Raw genomic sequence first — 20,667 nt, forward strand, 5'->3', positions numbered from 1 at the left:
TTTTTCGAGCGTAACACAGTTTACTTTATTCTCAAAACTTCACGAACGAGTGGGACCGGTTATTATAAGATGTCCGAATTCGTACACCACATGTGGCCGCTTGGGAGTTGAAGCGTTCGAGACCAGTTTCCTGCACGATATAATTTGTTGCTAATAGTTTGTGTATTCTCAAAACTTCACACTCGAAATATTTCGTGTAAAGATCGCTCGAGTCATACAACTTACAAGTGCTAGGGACCGGTAGATATCCGAATTCGTACACAAATTCACTCTATTAGTGGATATGTAGCAAAGTAGTTGTCAAATAAATAAATTACGAACAAATATTCGTGCTTGTGTTTCTTTTACGATACAATTCCCTACTTATAAGTTAATGTGTTTAAAAGAAACTATTTATAATTTCGTTAAATTAGAGTAGCTTGTACTATTGTACAAGCTCCTAATATACTCTGTGGAGTATATTTACTCCACAGAGTAAATATACTCCACAGAGTATATTTACTCTGTGGAGTTGCTGAATTAGACTATTAAAATATTATCAGAACTTTTGTTCTATTAAGTAGTTTATATACGTTTTAGGATAAGTACGTTTATTTTAATATGGGAACTAATTTTTGAGCAGTTATTTAAATATTTGAGATGTTATTATAATCAGTTTAAACAATTATTGAGCAGTTATATATATGGCGGTTGATTAATTATTGCGACTGTAAAACATGGACAGTAATAAAAAAATAATTGAGCATTCCAATAACTGAATGAGAGATAAAAATGATGGAATGAGCGGTTCGATAACGACTTAACAGAAAGCCTACTTAACCACGGATACCGTAGCGGGGGGACGGGGGGGACGGGGGGCAGTTAAAGATTCGTGCTCACTTTGTCGGCGCGTGCCGGGCGGGATGCGTTAGCATTCTATATAGTTTGTGCGGGCGGGTCGGGGCGCAGCGCAGCGCAAAATGCGCTATAGCACACTATTGCCGGATCGGGTCGGATTTGTTGATTGTTATTGACGGATTTTAAAGCTCACTGTGCCGGGGCGTGCCGGATCGGCGCGCAACGCATTGACGGATTTTGAGCCGAGGTTTGCCGGGCCGCATCGCATCACATCCGCGCGCCGCTTGCTATAGCACACTGTTGCCGGGGCGCAGCGGGCCTTGTTTGGCCGTGTCGCATTGGCGGAAATCCGTCGAGCAAAAATCCGCGCCGATGCGCCCCGACACAGTGTGCGATACGTGCATCCGCTTCCATACAAATTGTATGGAGGCGGATTTTTGCGATGGGCCCCGGCACGCTGAGCCACGGCACGTCCCGTCTCAGTGTGCTCACTCCTTTAGTGTTAATAATTGTTACATAGACGAATATTATTGGTTCCAAATGAGGCTTTCAAGTTGCTTTCAAGCCCCATATTTGGAAAAAAAGGCTTTTTACAGAGAGAGCTGTCCCATACCACAGGTACAACTTGCAAGTGAAATACTTACGATTATTAATAACTTCTTCTATAATTTCTTGTTCAAAATATTAAGTTTTTTTTCGTCTGATAAATTTTAGTCATTACTCAATAAACTAGGCGTTTGCATCCGTTGTTGATGATTTATACAATACTAGATGATGCCCGCAACTCCGATGCGCCAAAACTCGTTTATCGCGCGGGAACCGTACATTTTTCCGGGATAAAAAGTATTCTGTGACCTGTCCCGGGACTCAAAGTATCTCCATACCAAATTTCAGCAAAATTGGTTCAGCGGTTTGGGCGTGAAGAGGTGACAGACAGACTGACAGAGAGACAGATAGACAGACAGATACACTTTCGCATTTATAATATTAGTATGGAAGTATGGATTTTCGGAGCGAAGTAACTATTATACAACACGGTCACATTTAAACTTGACGCATCGAAATATATTTACGAGTATTGATGTGGGGCTCCATAATGACGTCATCAAACCGTGCGTCTAGTTAATTTGACCGTGTAAAACTACTCAAAACCTGTAGTGCCCATGCGCATATTACGGCATCCTCGCAACATATTATTCGGCCTAGTCCAGAGGAAAGAATGACTAGTCAATACGTCTGGACTCTGGACTCTGGGTCCTGGGACCAACTACTACTACAACAACTGTGCGGGTTTCCTCACGATGTTTTCCTTCACCGTATTAGTATTATGTACTTGAGATCAGGCAATGTCTCATTGGTACACGCCTCCAGTCTCCACTCGGGATTGAACCTGCACCCTCTAGGAGTGCGAACAAAACCCAGTAGGCCACGGAGCACGGACACTTTTATACTAACACTAGACGCACCACGCGGCTTCGCCCGCGTATTTAAGATATTTCACAGAAAAATTAGTCCATAAAAAAAGCCTTTGATCCTTCACGTGGTCTACTTCTTATCTGATCCAAATAACAAAAAAAACGCTCTAGTAGTTCGTGAGATAAGCCCTTTCAAATAATTTCCCCCGTTTTTTCCACATTTTCCTCTATTTATTCGCTCTTATAACTGGGCTATCTAAAACTGAAAGAATTTTTTAAATCGGACCAGTACGACTCCTGAGATTAGCGCGTTCAAATAAGCCCTTTCAAATAATTTCCCTCAGTTTTTTTCACATTTTCCTTTATTTCTTGGCTCCTATTAGTCTTAGCGTGATAAAATATAGCCTATGGCCTTCCTCGATAAATGGACTATCTAACACTGAAAGAATTTTTCAAATCGGACCAGTAGTTCCTGAGATTAGCGCGTTCAAACAAATTAACAAACTCTTCCGCTTTGTAATATTAGTATAGATAGTCGCTACTATATTTTATTAGGTAGGTCACTCTAAAATATATATAGTCAATAGAGAGAGACGAGTTTCTAAAGGACAGTAAGTTAAAGCAAAAATATAATAAAATAACTTTTTATTATCTATTTGGAACAAACATTCTATAATAACTATTAACAATATTCACAAAGGTTTGACGTACCATGGACGGATATCGATGCAAAATAGTGATCTACGTGTAAAGACTTATAATAGCGAAACGACAGCTTCTTTGGTCTTTAGTTAAAATCTCGGGTGCTTCTTTCTGCTTTAGCAACTTTTTATTTCGATGAATTTTGACTATTTTGCGCAGCTGCTACGTTAAAGGGAGATCACAGACGGCACACTTTTTGTGCGATCGAGTCCGCGGCGCACATTATACATACAATCTGCATGACCGCGCCATGCAGATTGTGTGATTGTATTGCATCCCTTATGCAAGCAGAACGTTCAAATATTTTAGTGTCAACGCTTTAAGTATCAGTACATTCACATACACCTCTACAAACGGTCCGTTTGTGAAGTCATTTATACAACTACTGTACAAAAAATGAAATCCCTACGACTGGCATGCCAATTTATTTGATAAACACTGATTAACAGTAATAAAAAAATATTATAATACTTTGTCGCGGCAAATTACAAGGTATACTTATAATATCATCTAAAATTATCTAATTCAGACCAACGTACGTCATCACATGAGCAGACGAGATCCCTACACATGGTACGTCAACGTAACGACGAAAAATATAAATCGAGCACAATGTTTATCGTCAATATCGGGACGCTACACCCACATACGTAAAGGCCGCGCAAAATTTTAAGATCGCCACGGCAAAAATTAAAGGTATATAGCGTACTTAATTTTTAATTTTAGGTCTCCTCGGTGGGACGGGGGAGGGCGGGCCGGGAGCGGGGGAGGGGCGCGGGGACCGGCGGGGGGCGGAGCGACCGTAGAGGCCGAGCACGAGAGTTTAGGTCGATTTGATGAGCAGCTCGAGCACGTCCTGGTCGTAGTCCTGCAGACGGAGGCACTGCGGGCTGTCGGGCTGCGCCTCGCCGCGCTTGCCCACCAGCCAGTACGTCTGCATCATGCCCTTGCCCTGGAACGAGTGTCGGTGTGTTACAGATGTATATTGTATAGTGACTGCACTCTGAGGTATAATTACGCAGATTCTGGGCCAGGGGGGGGCAAATCAGATTTTTTGTAAGCTAGGTGTTTATAAAGAATAAAAAATTAATAATTTTTAGTTGTAAAAATATTGTATTGTAAACAAGTGGCAAAAATTCGTTTTTTATTTTAATTCTTATAGATGAAAGTACTAAATAATATACTTAGTAGGGACGTCAACATGAACCAGCCCCCCCCCCCCCTCGGTACGCCCGTGTATATACTGTACAGTGTACGTACAGCGACGTCGACTTGGCCGCGGGGCTCGGTAATGTAGTCGCCGAACTCGTCCAGCACCTCCTTCGTCGTCTGCGAGATGTGGATCTTCATCGCTGCAACCACCGCGACAAATATGCAACATGGAACAAAACAAAGTGATAATCATATTGTGATAATACTTTAGGGTGTGTATATAGATTGTAGAGTTCGCTGTGAAAGTAGCAGCGCTAAAAGATTTACTTTTATCTATAGGAAAATTCGTGACGTTGGGGCATTTTTATACCGTGTGTAACAAAAATAAGTGATATTACTTTAGGGTGTGTACGTGTTCCTTGTAGAGAGTTCACTGTTAAAGTAGCAGCTCTGAAAGATGAAAAATTTTTTTCACTTTTGTATGGGCAATGGCTCGAGCGTCACGAGTTTCCCCATACAAAAGTGAAAAAAAATTTTGGTATTTCAGCGCTGCTACTTTCACAGTGAACTCTCTACAAGGAACACGTACACACCCTAAAGTATTATCACTTATTTTTGTTACACCCTGTGTAAACATAGAAGTCAAAAATAGGTAACACTTTTAGTGCTGCTACTTTTACAGTGAACTCTTTGTCCTACAGGGGTTACACCCTGAACGAAAGTATCACTTTGTTCGGTACACACTCTGGAACGTGACGACGCCACGGTTCATGTTATGACACCGCGCGTAGTCGCATGCATCAAACAGCGGTGTGGGCTTACCCTCGCCCGTGCTCTCCATGCGGCTGGCGGTGTTGATGGTGTCGCCGAAGAGGCAGTAGCGCGGCATGGTGGCGCCCACCACGCCGGCGACGCAGGGCCCGGTGTTGACGCCGGCGCGGATCCGCAGCGGCTCGGCCGGGCAGTGCGGCACCACCGCGCCGGACAGCCCGCGCATCAGCGACAGCGCCATGTCCGCGATCTCCACCGCGTGACGGTTGCCTGCCACAGAGATGGAGGAGTACAGTGTAACTGCAGAGCTATCTACAGCACGAGGCGACTGCCCAACGAGAATCCGCGAAAGCGCTACATCTCGCTTTCTATAAAACGTTGCTCGGATGGGGCGAGATATGTGAGTATCTACTAGGTACCGAATCATGAAAAAAGCTACCGTATGCGAAAGCGTATGCAAGAACGTCACTTAAGTATTCGGTAATAAGATCAATTTCTCTAGATGGCACTAATAGTGTCACTCGATAGACAACTACTCCTTAGTGCGGCGAGGCTTCTGTAATGATCGCTGCCGACATTTTCCACATGCACATCCCATGACGATGCCGTCCAAAAGCCACGAGATTTTCGCGTGTAGTAGGATGTAATGTAATATCTGGTAATGTAGTATGAGCGAGTAGAGCGGTACCGTTCCTCTGCGGCAGGCCGGACACCACCATGTAGGCGTCGCCGATCGTCTCCACCTTGTACACGTTGTACTTCATTATCTTGTCGTCGAACATTCTGCAAACAAACTTTTATTTTATAATTTATTATTTAGCAAATATAGAAGTAATAGTCATTAGTCAAGTTATAATATATTGTTCCATATTAACTATTATGTGATTAAAAGAAAATTGGAGGAAAAGTGAAGAAATATCCACAAAAGTTGAGCTGACTTTTTGTGACGATTAGATAGTTGTCAATCACATTGATTATTATTTTTAACAAAAAAAACCATAAACTTATAATAGCATATTATAAGTTTATGAAAAAAAGTTGTCAGGTGGTCTATACGACAGTATATTATAAGTTTATGAAGAAAACCATAAACTTATAATGCATAGACCAACAAAGAGTGCGAGAGAGAAGAAAATCCTTTATGGGATTATAACAAGATGAAAAGAGAGAGGCAGTCTAATGAAAATTGTAACAACTTTTATTTGATAGGTCGTCGAAAGTCGTCAATCGTTTTTATGCCCTTTCGGTATTTACAATATATTGTTCAATTTGTTTGTTATTTTTAATAAATATTATTATATTTAAAAACGGTTACTTGTTCTGTACTTGTTTGCAGTGTAAATCATAAGAATAATCCTGAAAAATATACATTTCACAGGTAATTAATCTTCATGTCCTAATTGCTACGATTTTAGTTACTTTCATAGTATTATGTCCTACGGCATTTTGCTGTGGGGCAATGCTGCAGATATAAATACAATTTTTGTGCTGCAGAAGCGAGCTGTGCGGGCAATCTACAAGTTGGCCCGTAATACTTCACTTAGAGAAAAATTTAAGGAAACTGGAATCTTAACTGTTGCTTCTCAATATGTCCTATCAAATGTATTATATGTTAAAAAGAATATATATCAATTCACGAAAAAATGTGATACCCATGGGAGAAATACTCGTAATAAACATAAGCTTGAAATTCCGGTGACTAGACTTACTAAAGTCAAAAATTCTTTTAAAGGTCAATGTATACGCCTTTATAATAAGATCCCAGAAAGCGTTCAAAATCTCTCAATTAATAGATTTAAAAAAGTTGTTAAAGAACGTTTGTGTACCAAAGCGTACTATAAAGTTACTGATTTCATGAATGATAGTACACCATGGGAATAAGGTCGCCCCCTGCAGAGCTGTTTCATTATAATATGTATAATAATTGTACATTCGTTGTATTTTATTTAGTCATAATGACACTGTTATTTTATAATATATTTTTTGTAATTTTCCATCTTTTTAGAAAAAGATGGCCCCGTGCGAGTTTCTTACGCCGGTTCTTCTCGCCGGGTTAGTTCCCGAACCGGTGGTAGGCATCTGTGTAGCCCCGACGTTCAGAGAATATTTGAAAAAATTTATTCTGAATAAAAAATTTTGAGTTTGAGTTTGAGATGTGTTTATTTTTGCTCTATTCTGTCTTTAGCTCTCTATTTCAAATAAAATATTGTGAATCCTCCCTTTTACTTTCATATTTTGCGTAACTAAAGTTACTATTGTTCTTGTATTACACACATTTTGAAGAAAAATTTTTCATTAAAATAAAAATATATTTTTTTTTACATATACGCTAGTGCTTGAATCAAGCTTATCGATATTTTACAATAACATAAAACTAAAATAAAAATCATTTACCTTTATATTTATCACCTTAAAAAGGACATATTATCTTATTTTAACGATTATTTTTAGGTAATAATTATCTTTTGACATACCTAGTATAAAATCAAGGTTTCACAGATCAGTCACTTGAATCTAATACTCATTGAATGCAGCTTTCAATAATATAAGTTCTCTGACAGAATAGGTATAACTGCAACTTATAGGCCTCTTGGATATCGTTGCTAAGCTACGGCAACGCCGCGGGTCGGTTGACGGCGGAAACTCGTGACCGCTTTTCTCATATGATTCACATACAAGTCACTGCACTTTTTTGTTAATTGTTTATATTTTTAGCACAATAAAAAGTAATGAGCCAAATTACTATTAAGTTTGGATTTCGGAATATTTCCACAGACTTTTTCCGCGGAAAATCTGTATCGAAAGCTATACTTATTTACTTAAATATACACGATCATGAAATATTCTTTCAAATTCATTGAATATGATTTTTTACTGTGTATTTATTTATTTTTAAGATCATCTTATTACTTATTAGTTATTACTAATAACAGGTTGTTTACCTAATTAAAAATTATAGGGCGCAAACTATTCCAAAGCAATCATGTTCATGAGGTCTTCGAAATCCATGATGATGGAGAACGAATCATCCGTTTAAAAGTAATACCACAGACGAGTAGGTAATCGACTGTACGACGTGAAAGTGGAGCTATGTATTAATTGGAAAATTAATTAATAGTTGAATAATGTAAACAAATATATTTTCAGCAAGTATTCAACCGTACATGCAAAACAAAAATGGAAAATGAAGATATTGTACTTCATTATCAAAGAAAATTTTAATATGTAATAATATATTATACTTACATATTTACTAGATTACGCCCGCAACTCCGTTGTGCCATAACTATTTATTCGCGCGGGTTTGGGAACCGTACATTTTCCGGAGACAAAAAGTATCCTATGTCCAGTGGCGTAACTATTGGGCTGGCAAAATGCCACGGGCCTCCTGCCCAAAAAGGCAACATTTTTTAAGTACATATTGTTTTATTATTAACGTGACGGTTTTTACTGATAGAGCCCCATCAATTTGCCACGGGTCCCGGATAGTTACGCCACTGCCTATGTCCTTTTTCGGGACTCTTAAGGACATATGGAGTTATCCATGCCAAATTTCAGCAAAATCTGTTCAGCAGTCAAGAGGTAACAGACAGACACACTTTCGCACTTATAATATTATTAGTAAATTAGTAATATCAGTAATTAGTATATTAGTATGATAATAGTATAAATTCAAAAGTGAATATTGAAGGAATAAGCATTGTTCTGAAATATTGAACCGACAATAATTTTATTTGTTATTTTTTATTATATCGTTTTTTAAATTACAATATATTATTATACATAATGAAACAATGATATTAAAAATAACTTGCACGTGATATTTTAGAAATATTCATGCGAGATTTAGATTTAAGCATGATTAATAATCGGCATGTTGATTTCGATACGTTTCCCAATTCCGTCTCAGAAACGAATAAAACGTTAATTCACGATTCGAAGATTGGGAATTTTTGCACCCTACAACACAACAGTACCTCGTACCGCCCATATTTTCCTATTTCAGAGCATTTTTTAACGTTTTCAACGTGTTTTCATTAAAACTAGTAAACCGTATTTTACAGTTGATCGCATTCTGACGGACACGTGTTGCCTAAATCTGCCACTCGCCGCGCCACTAGAGATATCCAAGAGCCCTATATTATACTTATTAATAGGACTGGTACCGACTTCAAAATTATGAAGATTAAGAACAGAAATACTGAGTACAGAATAAGGATTATTTAATACTTTTTAGTTCATTTAAGTATAATATTACTATTGTCTTTACCTTCAAATCGGTTCACAAACGGCGGAGTAATCGTTGAACATACATAAAAAATATTATATCCACATCCGAACATCTAACCTCCTCCTTTTTGGAAGTCGGTTAAAAATAATTGTAATAAAAAGTATTAGGGAGTGCCTCCGCTGCCGGCGCCGTTTTCCGAACTCCGAAGTTTGCCGAAATCACGCGATGTTTGCCGAATAGGTTGCCGGCGCCTATTCGGCAAACATCACTTGTCAAACAGAATAATGATCAAAAACATCAGACTTGAGCTAAATGACTATGAAAAGTACAAATAATCCATACTTACCTATACTAATATTATAATTGGGAAGAGTTTGTTTGTTTGTTTGTTTGAACGCGCTAATATATACTAATATTATAATTGGGAAGAGTTTGTTTGTTTGTTTGAACGCGCTAATCTCAGGAACTACTGGTCCGATTTAAAAAATTCTTTCAGTGTTAGATAGCCCATTTATCGAGAAAGGCTATAGGCTATATTTTATCACGCTAATACTAAGAGGAGCGAAGAAATAGAGGAAAGTGTGGAAAAAACGGGGAGAAATTATTTGAAAGGGCTTATTTGAACGCGCTAATCTCAGGAACTACTGGTCCGATTTGAAAAATTCTTTCAATGTTAGATAGTCCATTTATCGACAAAGACTATAGGTTATATTTTATTACGCTAAGACTAATTGAAGCGAAGAAATAGAGGAAAATGTGGAAAAAATGGGGGAAATTATTTGAAAGGGTTTTTTTGAACGCGCTAATCTCAGGAACTACTGGTCCGATTTGAAAAATTATTTCAGTGTTAGATAGCCCATTTATCGAGGAAGGCTTTATTTTATTACGCTAAGGCTGATAGGAGCGAAGAAATAGTGGAAAATGTGGAAAAAAACGGGGGATATTATTTAAAACGGCTTATCTCACGAACTACTAGAGCATTTTTTCTGTTATTTGGGTTAGATAAGAAGTAAACCACGTGAATGATCATAGGCTTTTTTGTGTACTAATTTGTCTATGAAATATCTAATTTACGCGGGCGAAGCCGCGCGGAACGTCTAGTAAGGTCATAATAATTATTGTAAGGATGCATAATTATTTGAATCCTGCGATCGGGGATTCTCGGAAATGTTATTGTATTCTATTGTTGTCGCGATCACCGGTGCTCGTATGGGGCTTGAAGCTTGGATGGGTTAATGGTAGTGATGATGAAGATGCTGATAAATGTGATCTGCATAGTAGCATTTAAAGACAATATCTTTGCTTCTTTAAACAACGCTGAAACTCACTAACATGTATAAGGAATCTTAAGTTCTGTTCAGTACCTTCGGAAGTATACCACGGAGTTAATAACTGTAGCTGTGGTGCAAAATCTTACTTTTTGGTAGCTGAAAAAAGATAGCTAAGGTAAAGCTAAGCTAAGAAAATTCATCACAAAAAACTAAAATATCCACAGCCGAACAAATAGGTACCAAACCTTCACCTTTGGAAGTCGGTAAAGTCGAATATATAAATTGAGATTATAATTATTATTTCTTTTTCAAATTTGTGTATCGGCACTGGAACCTAGCGCTTTACGCATTATCATCGGCTCCCATTTTGAGTGCCAGCGCCGGCAGTCGTTGTTTTATATCTCGGCTGCCGGCAGTATACTTACCGTAGTACCCATTACTGATATTTTTGGGAGCCGGCGCCGGCAGCGGAGGCACTGCCAAAAGTATTATGATATTTTATGATATGTATTTAATTTAAGAATAAAATATAATATACTATGTGTGGTGTTTACTTTCAATGCAGCAATGTAAGGGCTAATTTACCAGATAGATTTTACCTGAGTAATAAATAAGTAACTTTATAATGTGTTATGTGTATATTATTTACCCCTATAAGAATCTCATGTCATAAGTCATAACATATCCGACGAATGACGATTGAAAAATCATTCCAAACGAAAATGTGTATCTACTTTTCAATCGTCACCTTTTTTGCCAATTAAAATTTATGATACCTAATTTGAAATACAAAATCTGTCAAAGTTGCATATTATTTATTTCTTATAGAAACTCAGGTAAAATAACTCGAACGGCCTAAACTATCGATAGCAAAATACTATACTATCGATAGTAAAATATACATCACTAGCACACGCACACATTGACAGATCAAAAATGGTCACGCATTTTCGGGTTGTCAGGTGGTCTATACGACAGTATATTATAAGTTTATGAAAAAAACCGACTTCCAAGGTAAAAACCTTATTTTGTGGTAAAAACACTAATAACATCTGTGGCAGTACCCACAATTCGCCTAACATTCCTGCATCGCGCTATCGAAGTTTTCTGAGCGCGTCAGTATATACAGGGTGTAACAAAAACAAGTGATAATACTTTAGGGTCTGTACGTGTTCCTTGTAGAGAGTTCACTGTGAAAGTAGCAGCGCTGAAAGACCAAAATTTTTTTTACTTTTGTATGGGGAAAGTCGTGAAGCTCGGGCCCTTGCCCATACTAAAGTGAAAAAATTTTATCGTCTTTCAGAGCTGCTACTTTCACAGTAAACTCTCTACAAGGAACACGTACACACCCTAAAATATTATCACTTATTTTTGGTACACACTGTATACGACAGCTGACATGTATGGCATCCATAAAATAAAAACTAAAAATAATTTTTCCTTTCTAATAGTGTCTTTTTCCGAATTCGGCTAAAACTCAACTAGTGTACTCAATCTTCATCATTTTGAAATCGGTACCAGATACCTATTAGCTGAATATTCAGTCTGCCAGAATATTTGAAACTTTTGTAACTGGCACCGACTTCAAAATTATGAAGATTGAGTCCAGAAATACCTAGTTGAGTTTTAGCCGAATTCGGAAAAAGACACTTTTAGAAAGGAAAAATTATTTAATACTTTTTAGTTATTATTATAAGGATGTTATTAGTGTTTTTACCTTGGAAGTCGGTTTTATTTTTTTGTTAAAAATAATAATTTCACTCTTTTTAACCCCCGACAAAAAAGAGGGGTGCAGTGTTATAATTTTGACGCACAGTATAGCAATATGCTAATACTAGCTGTTGCCCGCGACTTCGTCCGCGTGGACTTCAGTTTATAGCGCGCGATGTCAACAAAATTGGTGTCAAAAGCTTTTATAAAAAAAACCCTGGTACCCCTTAAATCAAAACAGCTGTGCAAAATTAAACTTTATATTTTCGCCAAATTTTTAAGCTTATTTAGCCCCGCAATTACACAACTTTACCCATAAATTATTTATCATTGATAGGTTTAAGGTTATGTCACTGGCTCACTGCATAGATATAGTACTGATTTATTAAATAACGTACTTAAGAAATAACAATCGAAAAAAATCGGAATCTGAATGTAAGATAATACCACATCTTATAGAAATACTTTCGGGTAAGCGTTAGCGCGATGTAGGGGACGCACGGCGCCATCTATTTTGAATTTTTGTAACTAACGTAATTTGAACAAATTTACGCATTTTCACCCCCTTACAACGCTTTTTCCCAGTAAAAAAGTAGCCTATGTCCTTTCTCAGGCTTTAGACTATCTGTATACAAAATTTCATTACAATCGGTTCGGTAGTTTTGGCGTGAAAGCGAGACAGACAGACAGACAGAGATACTTTCGCATTTATAATATTAGTATATATTGCTATACTGTGGTTTGACGTGTCTGTCTGTCGGTCTGTCTGTCAAACGGGTGGACCGATTTTGATCTAGTTTTTTTTGTTTGAAAGCTGAATTAACCGAAAATGTTCTTATCCATAGTTCCGCTAATGTAGATGTTTGATTTCACATAACATTATAGTTTAAGGGTCAGTTCACAACGAACCGAATCGAGACAATCAGTGACATGGCGATACAAAATGCAAAAGACACTGTTGGCGGTCCCCCAACACACCGTGACAACAATTATGGACTAAAATATCACTTTACTCTTAGGAATTATTTAAACTTAAAATCAGTAAAATATATTATTTCATTACTTTTTAAAGTTGTTTGGCGGAGTTTTTTTTTAATTTCTTTATTTAATTTTATTAGTTACCTAGTAAAGCAGCGCGTACTATAGATACGTAGAAGAATAATACACATGAACAATATTATTCTACGTATCTTATTATAATTTGTTAACAATCACACTTACAAAATATAATATCAGCTGCAGATAATTTTAACAATACATTTAAAATAAAATCGAAGTGAACACACGGTGTAACACTAGGTAAGTAAACAATTACTTATTGGGCCGCGCCAAACCCGAATAGCAGCGGCGAGGCGCGGATCATATGATTTTTAACTTTATCTCCATAACGCGACCAAAATATGTAGGTCTGCCACCTGCCCAGGAATCAACTTCTCTGATAGTACTCTTTACACTGAATAGAGCGACTCACCTGTATAACATATTGAGCATATTGATGATCTCCATGGGGGTGCTCTTGGCGGAGATGTTGGTGAAGCCCACGATGTCGCTGAAGTAGATGGTGACGGCCTCGAAGGACTCCGCCGGGACCGTCCGCTGGGCCCGCAGCCTCCGCAGCACGGGGAGGGGCAGCATCCGCGACAGCAGCAGGTCGCTCTTCTGCTTCTCCGCCATCAGCTTCTGGGTGCTCAGCTCTATCGAGTCCGTGAACACCTGGAAGAGTTACAGAATCTACTAAGCATTATTATGACAGGAGAAAATTATGTGATATAATTATGGTTGAAGTCATAGAACATTTTTAAGTATTGGAGAATTCGCAACGTGCATTATCCCTTTCGTCTTAGTTTCGTCTAAGTTCTTTCTGTGAGAAGGACGTTCTCAGTAGGCCAATAGACCTCCGATAAATGAATTCTTTCAGCTTTATTTCAAAGGTGAGCCGGGAGCAGCCCTAACCGAGACAACCGAGTAATACCTGAATAGTGTCGACGGTGTGTCGCAGCAGCCATATCAGCAGCGGCGAGGCCAGCAGCACCGCCAGCAGCACCACCGCGCCCAGCGCCAGCGTGCGCCGCGCCGCCCACACCTCCGTCACCTCACCTGTATAGTGTCGACGGTGTGTCGCAGCAGCCATATCAGCAGCGGCAAGGCCAGCAGCACCGCCAGCAGCACCACCGCGCCCAGCGCCAGCGTGCGCCGCGCCGCCCACACCTCCGTCACCTCACCTGTATAGTGTCGACGGTGTGTCGCAGCAGCCATATCAGCAGCGGCGAGGCCAGCAGCACCACCAGCAGCACCACCACGCCCAGCACCAGCGTGCGCCGCGCCGCCCACACCTCCGTCACCTCACCTATATAGTGTCGACGGTGTGTCGCAGCAGCCATATCAGCAGCGGCGAGGCCAGCAGCATCACCAGCAGCACCACCACGCCCAGCAGCATCACCAGCAGCACCACCACGCCCAGCACCAGCGTGCGCCGCGCCGCCCACACCTCCGTCACCTCACCTGTATAGTGTCGACGGTGTGTCGCAGCAGCCATATCAGCAGCGGCAAGGCCAGCAGCACCGCCAGCAGCACCACCGCGCCCAGCGCCAGCGTGCGCCGCGCCGCCCACACCTCCGTCACCTCACCTGTATAGTGTCGACGGTGTGTCGCAGCAGCCATATCAGCAGCGGCGAGGCCAGCAGCACCACCGCGCCCAGCACAAGCGTGCGCCGCGCCGCCCACACCTCCGTCACCTCACCTGTATAGTGTCGACGGTGTGTCGCAGCAGCCATATCAGCAGCGGCAAGGCCAGCAGCACCGCCAGCAGCACCACCGCGCCCAGCGCCAGCGTGCGCCGCGCCGCCCACACCTCCGTCACCTCACCTGTATAGTGTCGACGGTGTGTCGCAGCAGCCATATCAGCAGCGGCAAGGCCAGCAGCACCGCCAGCAGCACCACCGCGCCCAGCGCCAGCGTGCGCCGCGCCGCCCACACCTCCGTCACCTCACCTGTATAGTGTCGACGGTGTGTCGCAGCAGCCATATTAGCAGCGGCAAGGCCAGCAGCACCGCCAGCAGCACCACCGCGCCCAGCGCCAGCGTGCGCCGCGCCGCCCACACCTCCGTCACCTCACCTGTATAGTGTCGACGGTGTGTCGCAGCAGCCATATCAGCAGCGGCGAGGCTAGCAGCACCACCAGCAGCACCACCACGCCCAGCACCAGCGTGCGCCGCGCCGCCTACACCTCCGTCACCTCACCTGTATAGTGTCGACGGTGTGTCGCAGCAGCCATATCAGCAGCGGCGAGGCCAGCAGCACCACCAGCAGCACCATCACGCCCAGCACCAGCGTGCGCCGCGCCGCCCACACCTCCGTCGCCTCACCTGTATAGTGTCGACGGTGTGTCGCAGCAGCCATATCAGCAGCGGCAAGGCCAGCAGCACCGCCAGCAGCACCACCGCGCCCAGCGCCAGCGTGCGCCGCGCCGCCCACACCTCCGTCACCTCACCTGTATAGTGTCGACGGTGTGTCGCAGCAGCCATATCAGCAGCGGCGAGGCCAGCAGCACCACCGCGCCCAGCACAAGCGTGCGCCGCGCCGCCCACACCTCCGTCACCTCACCTGTATAGTGTCGACGGTGTGTCGCAGCAGCCATATCAGCAGCGGCAAGGCCAGCAGCACCGCCAGCAGCACCACCGCGCCTAGCGCCAGCGTGCGCCGCGCCGCCCACACCTCCGTCACCTCACCTGTATAGTGTCGACGGTGTGTCGCAGCAGCCATATCCGCAGCGGCGAGGCCAGCAGCACCACCGCGCCCAGCACAAGCGTGCGCCGCGCCGCCCACACCTCCGTCACCTCACCTGTATAGTGTCGACGGTGTGTCGCAGCAGCCATATCAGCAGCGGCGAGGCCAGCAGCACCACCGCGCCCAGCGCCAGCGTGCGCCGCGCCGCCCACACCTCCGTCACCTCACCTGTATAGTGTCGACGGTGTGTCGCAGCAGCCATATCAGCAGCGGCAAGGCCAGCAGCACCGCCAGCAGCACCACCGCGCCCAGCGCCAGCGTGCGCCGCGCCGCCCACACCTCCGTCACCTCACCTGTATAGTGTCGACGGTGTGTCGCAGCAGCCATATCAGCAGCGGCGAGGCCAGCAGCACCACCAGCAGCACCACCACGCCCAGCACCAGCGTGCGCCGCGCCGCCCACACCTCCGTCACCTCACCTGTATAGTGTCGACGGTGTGTCGCAGCAGCCATATCAGCAGCGGCGAGGCCAGCAGCACCACCAGCAGCACCACCACGCCCAGCACCAGCGTGCGCCGCGCCGCCCACACCTCCGACCGCACAGAGTCGCTGAAACACAAACAGTGAGAGCTTTTAACACCGGTAATTTTCTTCTATTTATCTTATCTTATCTTGTATCTTTAAACGAGCAATTCTTGTATATATATATATATATATATATATATATATATATATATATATATATATATATATATATATATATATATATATATATATAATTGGAGTCTCGGAATCGGCTCCAACGATTTTACGATTTTAATGAAACTTAGTACTTATATAGGGGGGTTTCGGGGGCGATAAATCGATCTAGCTAGGAATCATTATTAGAAAATGTCATTTTCGTCGAATACCGAGCTAAGCTCGGTCGAATGGCTAGTAAAACATTTAAAAGGCAAAATAGATTCATACACTTTGACATTTCGCACATGCGTTTAGCGATTGAAGAAATAATAATTCAAAAAGAGACTTGCGCTCTCGTAGCTGGAGACCGATTCTCACCCGAGAACATTCCAGAGCGTTTTGTGCAGCGCCGTCAGCTGCTCCAGGTGCTTCTCAGTCTCCGCGATGAGCACCTCCGTCACGTTGCGCCGGGTGTCCGCGGGGGCGGGGGCGGTGGCGGGGAACGCCGCGCTCTTATAACTGGAAATTATAACAAAATTCTTGTAAATATTGATATAGCAGATGTAATATGCCTAAGGCTTTTTACAGACGAACGGCATGCGTCGACGGCAGCCATCGACACTTGTCGCCATTCGTCTGTAAGAGAGCTAACATTAAAGGAGTGAGCACACTGAGACGGGCCGTGCCGAGGCTCAGCGTGCCGGGGCGCATCGCAAAAATCCGCCTCCATACAATTTGTATGGAAGCGGATGCGCGTATCGCACACTGTGCGCATCGGCACGGATTTTTGCTCGGCGGATTTCCGTCAATGCGACACGGCCCGACAAGACCCGCTGCGCCCCGGCAACAGTGTGCTAAAGCGAGCGGCGCTCGCATGTGATGCGATGCGGCCCGGCAAGCCTCGGCTCAAAATCCGTCAATGCATTGCGCGCCGACCCGCCCCGGCTCGCCCCGGCACGCCCCGACACATTGAGCGTTAAAATCCGTCAATGCGATGCGACCCGACCCGGCAATAGTGTGTTATAGCGCATTTTGCGCTGCGCTACGCCCCGAACCGCCCCGGTACGCCCCGGCACGCGCCGACAAAGTGAGCGCGAACCTTAAAGGCAAAGCTCATTGAAATATGTAATATTTCGTTCAAGACAAATCCTTCAAATTTCAAGCTAAAAAAAAAAAATTTCGCACGCGTTTCTCCTTATCGACAAAAGCAATCATTCACTAGCATTTTTTTTATTTCATTCCAAAGGATGAAAAAAAAAATGAATAGAAATCTTCTATTAATTTTTTTTAATTAGTTCAAATTGCAGCGTTTAACTTTCCTGATAATAGCGCTTTAATCCTTCGATCGTGGATTCTTAGAAATCTATATTCTATAATTGTTATTCTATTGTTGTCGCGATCACTGATCTTATGGGGCTTGATAGGTTATAATCTGAATGTAAGTAAGGGCCTTTCCACACGAGGTTTTCTTTTTTTACGCTCGTTTGTATCGATACAAAGGCAAGTTGAACGCTCAACAAACTGAAGGAAACCGACACGTTTTAAACTTTATATGTATATATAGCTGCCAAAACGCGCAGAAGACGAACGCATCAGAAACGCACGTCGTTAGTGCGCAAAAATATGTCGTGTGGAAAGACCCTAAGTATCTTATAACTATGTACGGTAGTACTGATTTGGTTCTATCCATTAGGCAAATGAATATGACGGAGACGGATAATTTACGAAATTAGGTACTTAATGAATTCTTTAGATACTTATTATAAAGGTAAGTATATGTAAGACGAAAGCTCTATCCAGATCCAGATAAAATATTCCGGTAACGTATTCTTTAATATCATAATGCGTGACGGGTATGTAATACAGTTAATAGTATACATAATAATAAACTGATGTCGTAAACAGTCCCGCGACCTCTCCGGAGGAATTTTTAATTTGGAGCTAGTGCACGAGCGCCGAGCGCCGCGCGGCGACAGACGAACTATGTATAGGTTTTATTTATTCAAAGACAGTCGACGCCGCTGAATAAAATACAGCAGTTTAGTTTTTATTTAAATAGAAGCTTAAACATTTTTTTGCTAAATTTTTCACGAGCTTTCGCACGTCGCCGTGAATGTAAAACGATCGCAAGAAGCGCTCACTTTAGAAGCGATCGAGTAACGTGGTTATTATAATATTTTAAAGTCGGTGTGAATTTTGTGCGATATTAAAGCTTTTAAATATTAAATACGTTTTCTTATGTCAATACATATGAAAACGAACGAGAAATTGTTAAAAGTTTACCTAAAATATAATAAACATACTTTTAATAGTGTAAACTGTAAGATATCTTATCATTCACCTGCACAGACTACAGGCAAGGTGTTTCGTTTACCCTGTCGCTAGGTATAAGTACGTCTAATCAACTTTCCCCATATTTCTCCTGGGAAAACCTTTCATTTCCAGTAAAAATCAAAAGATTAAAACTCTATAAATTATGCTCAGTTTACCTACACGTAGTTTTAACTTTCTCAATTTTTTTCTAAACAAAAATGTATTTTTATAATCATAGAAATTCAAATTACAGAAAATAGATATATGTATATTATATTACAGCCTAGCTTTCGCCCGCGGCTTCGCCCGCATGGAATTCTGAAAACAACATTATTTCAGGAAGAAAACTTAATCAATATTATAAAATATAGCCTATGTAACTCGGGAACACGCCAGCTTTCTATCACTGTCAAAAGTTAAAATGTTTGCAATCGGACAAGTAGTTTCAGAGATTACCTCCTACAAACAAAAAAACTACCTCTTTATTATATTAGCGTAGACCACTCAATAGTTTGTACGTGAACACTCACAAAGTAGTGACATCGTCGATCAGCCGCGCCTCCTCCGTCAGCCCCCGGTACTGGAAGTACTGCGCCGCCGCCTGCAGGTGCTCCAGCGCCAGACCCAGGTGCCGCGCCAGATCCCCCGTCAGGTCCGGCCCCCCGCCCCCGCCGCTCTCCGCGGTCAGCGAGTACAACACGTACGCGATAGACAGCTCCTCGATCGACCTCACCAGATCGTAGCTCGACAGCAGCTGCCTGGAAAAATAAATACAGAAACGTCAAAATGAATTCTCCAAAATAAATAAGAAACTCGGTTTTGAACAAGGAGCTAATTCTAACGCAGTGCCGTAAATAGGGCGGTGCCACCGGTGCCCAGGCACAGGGCGTAGACTCTGGGGGGGGCGCAAAAATGGCCAAACCAGGCAGGACTTTTTCGGTTTGCTCCCGATAATAGTTCCCGCTGCGCCCCCAGAGCACGATTCCAACAGACCTATACATTGCTTTGGGTAATATAATATTATCTAAAAAAAACAAGGGCGCAGTTGTAGAAGCTCGCACAGGGCGCAAAAAAGACTGTTTACGGCACTGTTCTAACGCTGCTTATTCATGCGCGGACGAATTTAACGCTATTTTGTTTGTACAGTTCGGCGTGAATACCGCAACGTGCAATGTGCATTTTACCAGGAGAGAGAGAGAGAAAGACGGATAACGTTAGGCCTCCATCTAAACTCCCAGGACTCGACTCGGCGATCTAAAGCGTTAGACAGCATTACACGAGTTTACTATTTACACCGATTACGGTGTTACATATTTTACAAAAAAATTGAATTAAACGAAAGTAGACGATCACTAAATAAAGTCGCGGGAAGACAGATAAACGGTATACGACCGACGAATTGTGATGCAACGAAGTGATAAAATTTCATGGCATCAAAATTCATCTTTATCGCGGTAACCTGGCTATTTCCGTAATAAAAAGTTATTTATTGTTCCTTCCCGGGGTTCAAAAGTATCTCCATAACTCGCTGCGGTTCGAGCATGAGGAGACAGCAGACACACCTCCACAGCGTCGACCTGGTGGCCTTGATGTTCTGGATCATGTACAGGAGCACCACGGAGTTGATCTGCTGGTACACGGCGCTCGTCTCCCGCAGGTCCAGCCGCTCGTAGTGCCTGCAAACCGACGAACGCACGGACAAAACGACTGACACCTGCTGACCTGCCCCAGCTGCAGACACACAGGTCACGGGCCCCGTGACCTGTGTGTCTGCAGGCCCGTGATACAGCTAATGGAGCGACGATGGACATAATAATATATAGGTATACACTATACAGGGCCTGGACGATATAAGTGAA

At 42.6% G+C, this 20,667-nt stretch overlaps 1 protein-coding gene across 2 annotated transcripts in view; it reads right to left on the reverse strand.

The window, feature by feature from the left end:
- Positions 1–2,882: 2,882 nt before the first annotated feature.
- LOC121733059 overlaps positions 2,883–20,667 on the reverse strand; it is a 131,712-nt gene continuing 113,927 nt past the window's right edge. For both annotated transcript variants that reach the window (XM_042123156.1, XM_042123157.1), the window contains 9 exons: positions 20,371–20,484; positions 19,339–19,566; positions 16,874–17,014; positions 16,294–16,423; positions 13,561–13,802; positions 5,566–5,660; positions 4,929–5,147; positions 4,215–4,306; positions 2,883–3,906 (listed from right to left, as the gene is read on the reverse strand). In XM_042123156.1, the coding sequence (XP_041979090.1) occupies positions 3,778–3,906; positions 4,215–4,306; positions 4,929–5,147; positions 5,566–5,660; positions 13,561–13,802; positions 16,294–16,423; positions 16,874–17,014; positions 19,339–19,566; positions 20,371–20,484 (1,390 nt within the window). In that variant the 3' untranslated portion in view covers positions 2,883–3,777. The remainder of the gene's footprint in view (positions 3,907–4,214; positions 4,307–4,928; positions 5,148–5,565; positions 5,661–13,560; positions 13,803–16,293; positions 16,424–16,873; positions 17,015–19,338; positions 19,567–20,370; positions 20,485–20,667) is intronic.

The sequence above is a fragment of the Aricia agestis genome, chromosome 13 (assembly GCF_905147365.1).
Source record: "Aricia agestis chromosome 13, ilAriAges1.1, whole genome shotgun sequence".
Classification (NCBI taxonomy): Eukaryota; Metazoa; Arthropoda; class Insecta; order Lepidoptera; family Lycaenidae; genus Aricia; species Aricia agestis.